At 45.1% G+C, this 13,284-nt stretch overlaps 1 protein-coding gene across 4 annotated transcripts; it reads left to right on the forward strand.

The window, feature by feature from the left end:
• The first annotated feature begins 1,896 nt into the window (after window positions 1-1,896).
• On the forward strand, window positions 1,897-12,957 carry znf362b (zinc finger protein 362b). 4 transcript variants are annotated; one of them, XM_084480291.1, is made up of 9 exons: window positions 1,897-1,996; window positions 3,766-3,829; window positions 4,585-4,900; window positions 5,460-5,531; window positions 6,186-6,504; window positions 8,101-8,325; window positions 8,751-8,829; window positions 9,493-9,651; window positions 10,129-12,957. In XM_084480291.1, the coding sequence occupies exons 2-9, from the start codon at window positions 3,767-3,769 to the stop codon at window positions 10,243-10,245; spliced, it is 1,350 nt and encodes a 449-aa protein (XP_084336417.1). In that variant the 5' UTR covers window positions 1,897-1,996; window position 3,766; the 3' UTR covers window positions 10,246-12,957. The 4 variants fall into 4 exon arrangements, with proteins under 4 accessions (XP_084336417.1, XP_084336414.1, XP_084336416.1 ...); XM_084480288.1 differs by lacking the exon at window positions 5,460-5,531 and having other exon boundaries at window positions 4,585-4,957; XM_084480290.1 differs by lacking the exon at window positions 5,460-5,531.
• The last annotated feature ends 327 nt before the right edge of the window (window positions 12,958-13,284 follow it).

A 13,284-nucleotide genomic window follows, 5' to 3' on the forward strand; every position in this document is an offset into this window, starting at 1 on the left:
GCGTGCATTGGGGGAAAGTGATCTGGATTTCCAGTCCATTCCCTCTCATTGTAATCGGACCAATGCAGGGGCCGGTAGCCGGAAGGCTCCAGTGCTCCGTGGTTTCAAACTCACCAGCAGGACACTGGTCACAATACGTTTGGTTATCGTTCTTCAGAGACTCCTCACTACAACTCTGGCCGATTGGAAGGAGTCGCAGCATCACCGTCCATACCTGACAGGATCAAGAGGTCATACACGCTAATAAACGGACATGTCTCACATTTCCGAGATGTATGCCAAGGACGGGAATCGGCAGGGAGCTCCTGATATGATATAACAACGATTTTTTGAGTGTATTGCGATTCTGTACATTTTGCAATTTTGTAAATATCGCTATACGATTTTCCGATTTATTGTGCGATTTAATGCTTTGAGTGTTTCAACATACGGGGTTAACGTCAACGTTCGGGTTCTACTTGGGTTCTCCAGTTCTGTCTATATCCTCCATTGTTTTTATACGAAGGTGGCTAAACAGTAGCCTGGAAATCCAGACCCATATCTAGAAAGCTATAGGGTCTGGCAACGAGTAATAATGGCCCAACTTGAGGGGCGGAACCAAGCGATCAATTGGTTAACACTACGACCAATCTGAAGAATACAAAGGGTGACGTATCCAGACCCGCGGAGCTAACCAATAGATACGACTTGCCGTATACGATCGGTAACAGCAACGCTTTTGGCTCACCTATATCAGATACACCGATGTGATTGGTTAATGTTCTGGGTTTGGGCAATCGGGGAGTGAATATATTGCTCGTTTCCAGAGCGACTCGCTGAGCAAAAAAAAAATTCAAATTGTGCTCTCGCGAGAACTCTGGATTTACAGCGCGCCCTCTCATCACGACCTCCACAAATGAATATAAACGTATAACACAATAACAGCTAATACAAATAATATAATATAATAAATAATTAATATATTATTGGATAGGCCTAATAAAACGTAAAGGCATCAATAAAAATGAGGCATTATGGATGTCGGTAAAGCATACTCACCAACACTGAGGATATCATTTCAAAAAAGAAAGAAAAATAGCCAAACGAAATAAAAGTTGTCCAATAAGATGTTAAAACCAAAATGAATGAGTTCAAGGAACTGCATTCTCTTTGGAGTTATTGTGTCTGGTTCCGCGGGTCAGTTGCAGTCAGCCGGGGTGAAGGAGTGAGATAAGGTCTCTCCACTACTTGTCATTAATGATCATGTTGCGCCTCGTCCGTCACCTCATCATAGATGCGAGGGACAGGAAACGCACACATCTCAGAATCGCACCTCAGAAACCCACACACATCGGTCACGCTGCTTTCTGTAAGCACAGCGGGGTTATGCGGAACTCGTGTGGGTAGGATAGTCACGCTGTTAATACCGTAGTTGGCTATGGGTCATGTTGATTTTTTTTGGGACAGTTGGGTCATCGTTCATGATGGCCCACATGGTCATTTATTTGGACCTCATCTCACCATGTCTAATAAATATGTTGTTACCCAGTGGCTGTAACACTTTGTTCTTAAGGGACATTGTGTGAATATTTGTATTAACGTTACAACTTAAACATCCATGACCGAGGCTACGTATAGTCCTAGTTGATCAAATATATAATTATTTTAAATATATAAATGTATATATAATAGCTTTTTGGGAGCTAATTGAATATGGGCATATAGCTTTCAATAAAATGTGATTCCCCATGCATTGGTTTACGATTCAGTGTTTACGATTACGACGATTGCGATAAAACACACATAAATACGGTGAAGCAACAATACAGCAGTGTTTAGGACACATTTCCAGCTCTCTCTCCCTCTCTCTCTCTGTGTTGCACGGTGTGCAGGCTACCCAGAAGTGAACAAAGCGACCCGGAAGCGGTGGTCGTTTCGGAGGCTGGCAGAAAGAACATCAACCTTTTATATTATAGCTCTTCTGGAAAGAGAACATCTGCAATCACGACTCCCTCAGGTATTTCTGCACGTATTTCCACCGCTGCACTATTTTTGCAGATCGCTAATACGCAACATGGTCCCTCGAACGCGTGTGCATTGTTCACATTCTTTTGCTGTGTCTTGATTCGTCAAAAAGTTGCCGAATGTGAAAAAAAAAAACAAGCCAAAGTGATTTCTTTGGGCTACGACGGTTCGCCTCCCGAGCGACACGGGAGCGTACATGTGCAACAGTATGCCCTTTATGTTGCAATGCTGTTGTTTTACCAATGCATTGCCAACGAGCCCGCATCTTTGCTATTTCCGTGGTGTTTTTGCAGGGCATGGTCGCTGTAGGAAGTGTCAGTTTTTTTAGGAGGTGGGGAGGCCGGGCTATTCAAACCTGCAATTCGCCGTAAACAATCCTTCATGCCTTTGACATGATAAACACAGCATTGAGCGAGGGGGTCTGCGCCTCCATCCTCTGCACGAGACGTACATGTTCCACATTTTTTGGGGGGGTCTGCAGAATATGGCGTCCCGCCTTATAAAAAATAAGGCTGCCATTTTTGTTTCTCTTTTGTCTGGAAATGTTTTACCTAAAGTGTCTGAGAATGTCTGGGTCGCATAGGCTGGGCCGCAGCCAGCCAGCCACACACACACACACACACACACACACACACACACACACACACACACACACACACACACACACACACACACACACACACACACACACACACACACACACACACACACACACACACACACACACACACACACACACACACACACACACACACACGCGCGCGCGCTTTGGTAGGCTGTCAAAAAAGCGATGTAAAGTTTACTAATGCTCCTTTTTGTCAGAGTAACGAGTTATACTTATTTTAAGACATGCATTGCCAGCTTTAAGAAAATCGATGTTACCATGCGAGGCTATTTGGTTTCTATCGTTAAGAAACGTACCATGCATATTGTTGTTATTCGTGTTATTCGACTTGTGAGGGGAGCGCACGCATGCCGTTTCACTATGTATTCGGGACTCCTATGGTATTACTATTGATGTGTAATACCCATACGTGTAATACCTTGGTAAATACATGTATTATCTTGCAGTAATAGCGACATTATCTAAATATTGGCAACTTTGTATGATGGCAGATTTAATTGTATTATATATTCATAGAATAATAACCAAACACATTAAATCACACAAACAATGCAGGCCTATTCATGACCTAGTTGTACATTGCTTTTTTCACAGACACATTTAATCATGGAAATGCATAGATACATAACCAGCTCACACATGATGTAATAAAAAGCAACAAGCACTTGATTTCAAATTAATGTTGATTTGCTGTGCATGTAGAGCAAGCACATGCTCCTTAATTCATCCCAGGCATCCAGGGGTTGATAAAGAAAACAGCTGTATGAGTGTGGAACCAATTGCACTTAACATAGAGAAAAGAAAAAAAGAAAATATCGCCATTAACTTGATTTTGAATGAAGAGCCAACGATTTTTCCCAGGTTCATCATAGGCTGACATCTATTGTTCAGTTAACATAATGTTTGTATTGAGTCCATATGCTGTTTTGCTATGTATTTGTGAAAACTTGTTATGTATCCATATTTATATACATTTGACAAAAAATACAATAGCTAAGCTCCTTTTAAACTAACGCACAAGAGTAACACTGTCTGGCACACAAACCCAGGACACAGAGGACACCTCTGATTTAAACAACCATTCATGAAATATGAGCATCTGTCCCACAACCATTCATTGTTATTTCTAATCACAGGATGGCGGAGCCCCGGTTCAACAACCCATACTTCTGGCCTCCTCCTCCCTCCATGCCCAGCCAGGTAAGACCCCTCCTAGCCGCCGCCCCCCCCGTGTTGAAGGCCCTACCTGGAGAGCCTTGTGGGGGAACCACCAGGCGTTATCCAGGGGCCACGCAGCCAACTCTATGGGCTGCTGTTGCGATGGGGATCCCCCTTCTGTAGACAGCTGTGGACGCGTGAGACAGTGGCAGTGGTGGTTTATTAGTCACAGCTGTTGGAGAGCCTTTTGAGAGTGTGTTTTCATTCATTGTGTCATCTCTTTTATGATATCGATTCAGTTAATAGCGGTGAAAGGTTGTGGGAGAATTAGCCACGCTTTCAAACCAAAGTCTCCATTAGTTTAACGCTGCTTAGCAGGATTCAAACACAGGCGTGGAAGAGTCAGACCCACTTGAAGGGCCTTTTACCTGCTCGGAAATGTTTGCCACGTCAAACGTTTGCTGTTTCCATCTATGTGTCTAAAGGCGTCTCGGCCGTTTGAAGTGCCAAACCTTTTGGAAGTTATTGAATATTTATTCAAGTCTGCTTTTATGCTACAGCAGCTCGTTAGCGCCAGCTGTGGCTTAACGAGAAGGTGATAATTACCTAGTAGGAGAACATACAACAAGGCAACCGGTGGGGTGGGAGGGGTTTGTGGCTCGGATAAGTTTGATTATTTTCCCCCGCCAAGGATGACGTTCACACACGGCCGGCGGTCGTCTGTTGAGCCTGACCCGTGACCCTTGACCCCAGAGCCTGACCCCTTGACCCCTGAGCCTGGCCCTTGACCCTTTCAGCTGGATAACCTGGTGCTCATCAACAAGATCAAGGAGCAGCTGATGGCCGAGAAGATCCGCCCGCTCCACCTGCCCCCAACGTCCAGCTCCTCCCAGCAGCCCCTGATGATGCCCTCCTCACCCTCCGACGGAGGGGGCGGCGGCGGCGGTGGCGGCGGCGGTGGTGGTGGTGGTGGGATCCAGCATGGCATGCAGGTGCCCAAGCTTCAGCCCCACCAAGTGCAAGGCCACCACCCCTCCCAGCCCCAGTCCCAGGTGGGCTCCGGGCAGCCCGACATCGCCCTGCACGCACGCCCCCCCTCCAGCTCAGGACCAGGTACGGTGGGGACGTCAGCACATTGGATCTATCAGAATCTGAGTCCTAACTTGTTAGGCGAGTACCTTGGCACTTGCCTTTTCATTACATTGTTTGGTTTGTTGTTGTTGTTGCTGCTGCTGCTGCTGTTGTTTTTGAAGAAAGATTCAGTCACGTATTCTCTTCTCCTTGTGTTCACAAACGCAGCAGACATTAAAATCCTCATCCTTTGTTGAGGAATTTAATTTCTCCCTGTGGCGATTCACACTCAGCAGGATATCCTGAAACTCTTAGCATCATCTAAAGGCGCTTGACATCGCACTATCATACACAGTAGTACTAGCACACCACTGCTTCCCCCGTCATGTTGACGTAACCCCCCCCTACTAAACCACAACGTATCAGGCGACCCATGTCCAACATAGACCACCCCATCCGGACGGCCACTGCCCCCCCCCCCCCCCCCCCGGTGTAGAAATGTGCATGGTGCCGTTGTGTTACATGGGTGGTGTTATCATCATCTGCGCTGCTATGCAAAACATGGGAACAAAAATGTGCCGATCACCTTACAACTTCTCAGACGCAAACATGGACAACATGTCAGCAGTGAAGGCCAAAGGATTGTGGGAAGACTGGCACATGAGGCAGATTGGTGAGCAACCTCCCTCGTCACCTACTGTCTACTAATGTGTCAGGTACCGCTGTCGGCTCCGCCCTGCCCCCCCCCCCCCCCCATGCTGGGGGTAACGGGGGAGACGACAGGAAGCCTGGCAGCCAGGAGGTGTATTGAGGGGTGGGGGAAAGGGGGAAACATCCCACAACTGTATGAGGAAACAACATTTTTAACAACGTTTTATGTCGTGGCCGGACAACTCAACCAGCCCCGCTAAACCGTCGGATGGAAAACCACCTGCTCCATGGGGAGAGAGGGAGGGAGGGAGGGAGGGGAGATCCTTAGGGGAGGTCAGGGGCGGGGGGGGGGGGCTCTACTGAATGAAGCACTGTTCAACCACATGGGTGTAATCCCTGAACGTAAAGACGAGTAGTTCAGATATAAGAGGCCGTGATGCAGCCAATTTGGAGGGCAAACCCAGGGAGGCGGATCCAAAGCTAGAGCTACATGTAGGAGGAGCATCTGACCTCGACGTCCTCAAGGGCTTGTTGACTTGACTAAGGGGTCTCCCTAGTATTCCCCGCCCCCCCCCCCCCTCCCCACAGATTCTTATATTTTTTGTTGCAGATTCTGTATGTTGTTGCTCTGTATGGACACATCTCTGATCCCCCCCCCCCCCCCCCCCCCCAACAGGTCTGGCCCCCTCGTCGCGACCGGAGAACCACGGCACCTCGGAGGCCCTCACCCCCACCACGCCCACCTCCAGCGGCCAGAACCGCATGGGCGGGGCGCCGGGCGTCAACATCCTCTCCGGGCTGGCCAGCGGCCCCGGCATGGACCACATGAAAACAGGGGGCCTGGCGGGGCTCCTGGGACCCCCGCCCAAGGCCCCCAGGGGCCGGAAGAAGATCAAGGCGGAGAACCCGTCGGGCCCCCTGCTTGTGGTGCCGTACCCCATCCTGGCGGACCAGGGCTGCGTCACCATCGCCCCGAAAGAGGGCAAAACCTACAGGTTGGAGGGGGGCTATAATCAGGGACCTGGGTTTACACCACGAATAACTTCCAATAACCAACAGATTGGACTGTTTTGGCAGGGGAAAAAAATCGGGGTTATAAATGTAAATACTTTGCATTCACATTTAAAAAATACATTTTGGACCCTAAATCTTACATGTAGTTATGTCCAGGAAGTTGTAGTGAACCTAAAATACTAGGGGTGCACGATAATTATCGGGCCGATAACAGAAATTATTACGTCATTCCGATAAGTCCGATATCATGATGAATAGCCCCGATAACAGCCTATATAATTTCAGTGCCCCGCTCCCACTAACGGTAAATTAAAGGTCTTATCGTAACCCTAAAAGTACACATCATACAATCAATTACAATACATGAGTTCACAGCTGCACGCGTATATAGAAAATGTTTATTTTTATTATTATGTTACACCTTTAGACCTGCTGTCGGCTCCCAGACCGTAGTCGAGAGCACAGGGGAGACGTCGATGTTCTCTCGGGGGTACCACCCTTCCCTTTGACCGGCAGTGGGTCTGCTTATAGGTCGGAATGAAGCGGCCGCCGATTATTGAAAGGCTGTGTACTTTATTCTTAGTTTCACTAACTTTACAGTACACACACACACACAGTACGCACACACACTCGCTAACTCTCATAACACTTATTATTGACAGTTAGCTGAACATTATAGGGTCCCGTCCTTCCACTCCCTGTTTTCTCAGTTAAACACAGAGATCAACTACATTTGTCCCAGTGTTTGTTAGATGTGAAATGAAGCAAAAAAGACGCTCTTCCTCCGGTAACGCAGTCGTTTGCGACGCCTTTCTTATTCATCGTTTCTTCTATTTGTCTGTGACTCATGCTCCAATCTTTCATCGATCGATACGGATGTTGTGGATGCAATGGACTATATGATGCATCGCTGCAGCAACATTTAAGATGATCGCGATGAGTTCTGCCCATTCTGCCTCCGTTGCTGCGGTCAGACCAAAACACACCTGAGTGACAGGGGCTGTCATGGACCCTATGTCATATCCCGCCCCTTGTAATCCCGCCCCCCTAAACCCCCCGTTGATTCTACTGATGTCTGAGCAACAATGTCATGATCCTATATATGTATATGTGTGTGTGTTATTGATATCGGTATCGGCCTTTAGGAGCTGAAAGTTATCAGTTAAAAAAAAAGAGTTAGCGTGCATCCCTATAAAATACATCTTGTATTGGTTATCATCATCAGTTTATCATTGTTTTGATATCGTGAAAGGTTGCTTTGGCAATCGCTTATCGTTTGTTGAGATGACAATCAGTGCTGTTGCGGTGCTGTAGAATATTTTTTTGTCACAACCCTCACTTTTTTGTTTGTCGCTGTCTTCCTGCTGCAATTTAAACTCACTCATTAAACACTGATACCGTAGTACTGTAGTCAGACTGAGGCTCTATACATCTTGCTAAAATAGTATGTACTTTCAAAATTGAGCTTACTCCACATTTCTGACCTTAGGATGAAGGATCAGCACTGTTGAGACGACCCAGACAACCCCATCCTCCTGACTCATGTTTGTGCCCCCCCCCCACCCCCGTCCCTCCAGGTGTAAGGTGTGCCCACTCACCTTCTTCACCAAGTCGGAGATGCAGATCCACTCCAAGTCCCACACAGAGGCCAAGCCCCACAAGTGTCCCCACTGCTCCAAGTCCTTCGCCAACGCCTCCTACCTGGCCCAGCACCTGCGCATCCACCTGGGCATCAAGCCCTACCACTGCTCCTATTGCGAGAACTCCTTCCGCCAGCTGTCGCACCTGCAGCAGCACACCAGGTCAGCCTCCACCCACCACCATGCACACTGGGATAGGGGACAGGGCGGGTGGGGTGTCAGCCTCCACCCACCGCCATGCACACTGGGACAGGAGGGTGTGGGGTACCAGGCCTCCACCTACCACCATGGGGACAGGGGTGGCTGGGGTATCCTGCTGGTTAGCAGAGGCAAACCTCACCTTCAACCGCTCATGGATTATTCAACACTCGTATCCTTGACTGATGGATTACCTTCCTTTTTAAAAATGGATGTTAATTATACTGGAACACACACACACAGCTCAAGTAGGTCACATCTCATTCACATCTTCAAAAGTGCAAAAGGGAATCCTATTTTTATCGTGAATATTATGGATCTACGGGTTAGGTTATGGAACATGCTTACCTCTGGTCTCGCGTAAACAACGTATTTTCTACTTCCCACAGAATCCACACTGGTGACAGGCCGTACAAATGTGCCCATCCGGGATGTGAAAAGGCCTTTACCCAGCTCTCGAACCTCCAGGTGAGCACAATAATCATTAATTAATCATTAATTAATCATCAGTTAACTGACCTTCATCGAATGCCAACGCTAACATTATTACATAACATCTGCATTCACCTTTTCAATATTGGATTTGTCATGGCACAAAAACCGGCCACACACCGGCACTGAAGCGCCGCGGTGCAGCACCATTTTGGTTATGTTTTGAAAGCTGCAGATCAACAAACATAGTCGGTATAGGCTACCATAACGTTATACCAGTTGTTTTATGACTACATATATGGGCCTGATGCCCATGATCCTCTGTTTGTGCTGACAATGATACACATCACATCAATTCATAGTTACTTTATGTACTGTCGGGCACTTTGTTTACGGTTTGGTCACTTTATTTACTGTCATTGCTCATTCTTTTTGCATTGTGGAATTCTTCAGCTGCTCAGTAGCTGAAGAATTCCACAATGCAATTGATGCTACTGCATCAACAATCTCCATATGTACAGGAGCTTGTATCAAGCTGGGATGTACGAAACAGCTTTAAAAAAGCGCTTTTTCAGGGGCGGCGATGCTAGGGAATAGGACAGTGGCGTGAATGATAGCGGGGCGTCACGCCGACGAGCGCTGGCGTGCATCTAGCCGCCGCCACCTAACTAACTGCCGTTGTGTCGTTTACTCCCACAGTCCCACCAGAGACAGCACAACAAAGACAAGCCGTATAAATGTCCCAACTGCTACCGGGCCTACTCGGACTCCGCCTCACTCCAGATCCACCTGTCAGCGCACGCCATCAAGAACGCTAAGGCCTACTGCTGTAGCATGTGTGGGCGCGCCTACACCTCAGTGAGTGCACGGTCTTATCTCGCCTTCACTACCATTTTGGAAACAGTAGAACATTCAAAACTTTTACTCTGCATTCGCTCACCTTTATTTCAGTAAATGCACCATATACATTTTGAAAAGGGCTTGACATATACAAAAAAAAAATGTAGATGTCCATGAGTCTCAGGAGACCTACCTTTATGAAAGACATGTAACATGTTATAAAGATCAGTAAAACGATGTTATTTGCTATGTGATATGAACAGACCAACCTCATGAAAGACGGAAGTGTTCTATAAAGATCAATATAACATTAATATTACCCCTGTGACATCAAGAGGAGACTTACCTAATGAAGCAGATGTAACATGTTTTAAAAAGATCAATATAACATTAATATTACCCCTGTGACATTAAGAGGAGACTTACCTAATGAAGCAGATGTAACATGTTTTAAAAAGATCAATATAACATTAATATTTCCCATGTTATTAACAGGAGACCTACCTTATGAAGCACATGTCCAAACACACGGTGGTGGAGCACCTGGTGAGCCACCAGTCTCCCCAGAGAACTGAATCCCCCAACATCCCCATCCGCATCTCCCTCATCTAAGCCCCGCCCCCTGGCCCCTGGGACCCAGCAGCAGACACGGTATGATGATGACGACGAAGACGATGACGATGGTTCGTAGTCCGTGGGCCTGTAGAGAGTGAGGCCCTATACCCTGCATACGCGGCCCTCAACATTAGGTCTACCTTTGTGCTATGAACACCCGACATAAGCATGGGAGGGCGGGAGAGGGGGGGGAAGAGGGAGGAGCCTGTACACGGACGACCTTTGACCTCCCCGCCACCCCCATCTGTGACATAGGTCATCTGCTGAAGCGATACTCGGCAGCACACGTTGCGTGTTTTGTTAGTATTTTTTTTATTTTGTTCCCTCCCCCCCCCGTTTAACGAATGTAACGATTGAGTTCCATTAGTGCGACGAACTAGTGCGAGAAACTAGTGCGACGAACTAGGGGAACGAAGCGGGCCGAGAATGTCTGGTGTCAGATTAAGTCCGCACTTTGGTAGGCGATATGTCTGCTGCCGGATGCATCAGCCCCCTTCAGTTTTAATGTCCTTGTTTGTTTGTTTGTTTCTTTTAATTCCATGAAATGGGTTTCGAAAAAATGTGCCAGATGAAATTAGCCCTTATAAAGAAATTGAGAAATATACCTTTTTTTTTTTTTTTTAAATGAGTTTGTTGGGTGTACTCTGTTCACATCCAAAGATAATCCTTAAGCACTTTTAGGCCTTGCAGTTACGGGCTCATGTTGTCTTGGAGAAAGGAGAGCCACAATGGCGTCCCTTGGGGCAGCTAGGAGTACGGACCATGTCCAGACCAACAGTCGTTCCATTACTGTTTATTTGTTCTTTTTTATATCGCGCATATATATATATATATATATATATATACACGTTTACAGGGTCAGATCAACCTCCATTAAAAGAAGGGCAATCGGTAGGAGACAATTCAAAAGACGCTGGTGTTAAAGCGGTGTATTATTTAAGGATAGCTCCAGTATTTTAAGTCACCCAGACTGATGATCAGCCAAGTCTTTCTGTTGGGTCCAGCAGAGAGCAGGATTGCTTTAGCCGGCTGCCAAGACAATAATTTGGGTTGACTGCAGAGCTGAAGGAGCTCTTTTTTGGCACAGAGGCGGAGCGTTTGAAGCATGATACAATGTTGGTCATGCTGTGAGGAGCAGTTATTTTGGCAAAACTGAAAAATATGGCGAGGGATGAATGAAGCAATCTTTTGAATTGCTGGACCAATTGAAACGATTCTAGTCTGTACGACTCTAAATTATATTGTAAAAATATAGGGTTGAGGTTTAAAAATACTGTTAAGTAGGCGTAAAGTTGAAAAATACCGTTTTCCACATCTTCTATTGCACCATATTTGATGGTTTTATCTTTGCTGAAATTCTTTGACGATAAACAATTCAATTACTGTCCTCCCGTGCCATACAAACCTTAAGGTTTTTGAGCTCATGTATCAATTGTTAACTCAGAATATGTTGTTCATAAATGCTACCGAAATCTGCTTCTAACGTGTTCTGTTGATGCAGTGTAGTTGTATCAACTCCATGTTATTTTTAACTAAAAGTTTCAACTGTTACTCGATTGAAATAGACCGCTCATTATTTGACCAAAATGTGAAGCTGTTATTGTATAACTATTCTGTCCCAATAGAGTATTTTTATACTCCGTCTATGAAAAATAATGCCAAGCTTTACCCATTTGAACTGAACTGCAGTATAAAGGCGTATTCTTTGGGCCTTTTTTGACAATGTGGGCTCCCTGGATAGTTTTTATTTTTAAACTTTTAGTATTCCTTCATTGTATACAGTATTGTTTGTTGTATTTTAATGTAACTTTTAACCTCTGGTCACTCGGGACGGTACTAATAGGCCGATGTGCACGATTCCAGTTTCGGAAAGTATAAGTCCTGCCACATCTTTAAAAATACTCGAGGACCTTTACTTTCGTAACAGGAAGTTCCATCTCTGCTTGTAAACGGGCACCCTGTATTCAGCAGGGGACCAATGAAAGGTGCTATCAGTCGACTAAAGTTGGAGATGGAATTGAGAAATAATGTAAGATAAATATACAGTATAAAGTATGTTTTCAAAACAAAAAAAAAAGAATAAAAGCTCAAGCCCTGAGAAGGCCTGAGAGAACTCATCTACGCCAACAACAGACCCTGCCTCTCTAACGTGACCCTCTATTTCAAGATAAGGGGGAATTGTACATGTTGCTGTACTGTAAAACATGTAACTCATCTATTGTATCTATTTTATGTTTTCATAAACCATCCTACTTGGGTTTTTATAAAAAAAAAGTATATTTCTGTATAAACTTACTGTAATGATTTTTAGTCTACCTGTATCGTATTAACATTCATGTTTTTACACCAGTTCTTTTCGTCTAAGCCTTAACTGTTTTATCATCCCGCGACCAACCTATTCTCCATCTCTGTGTATTGTGTTTTGCAGTATTCAATCGTGTAGACATGTTTGTTTTTATTTTTTTATCTCTTCCGCATGGAGTAACCCAAGCTGTAATCTGTATAATAACTGTTTAACCCATGTTCTCTATCAAAATATATTGTGTAGATTTATGACTCCTTTTCCTGTCTTGCATTGTGGTTTCATATACAGTTTCTAGACAACTAAATATGCACAGCCAGGACTGAGAAGCAAAACTACAATTATCAATGTTTAAAAAAAAAAATGAAAGAAAAAAAACCTTTGTATCTTTACCTTGTTTAATAAACAGACTGTTATAAACTCAAATTGATTGCCCATGTTGTTTTAATTAAAAGACGGATTCCTGCTTAAGAGCAATATTGTTTTCCCCAACACGATTGATTTTGACCCTTTCTGTGGTCTGGCCGTATTTCTAATTTTAGTGTTTATGACTCACATTTCTAGAGAAAAGCCTCTATGTATTCTACTCCAGTTCCTCTCTGACTCATACCCTGGAGGTAGAGAAAATTGTGAGTTTGAGAAATATCAGAAAAGCAGTACTATATTTCATTGTACTTTATTTATGAAAATAGTTTTTTGTAAAAAAAAAAAAAAAACTAAAACAACCAAATATT

The sequence above is a fragment of the Micromesistius poutassou genome, assembly GCF_964030765.1.
Source record: "Micromesistius poutassou genome assembly, chromosome: 15".
NCBI lineage: Eukaryota > Metazoa > Chordata > Actinopteri > Gadiformes > Gadidae > Micromesistius > Micromesistius poutassou.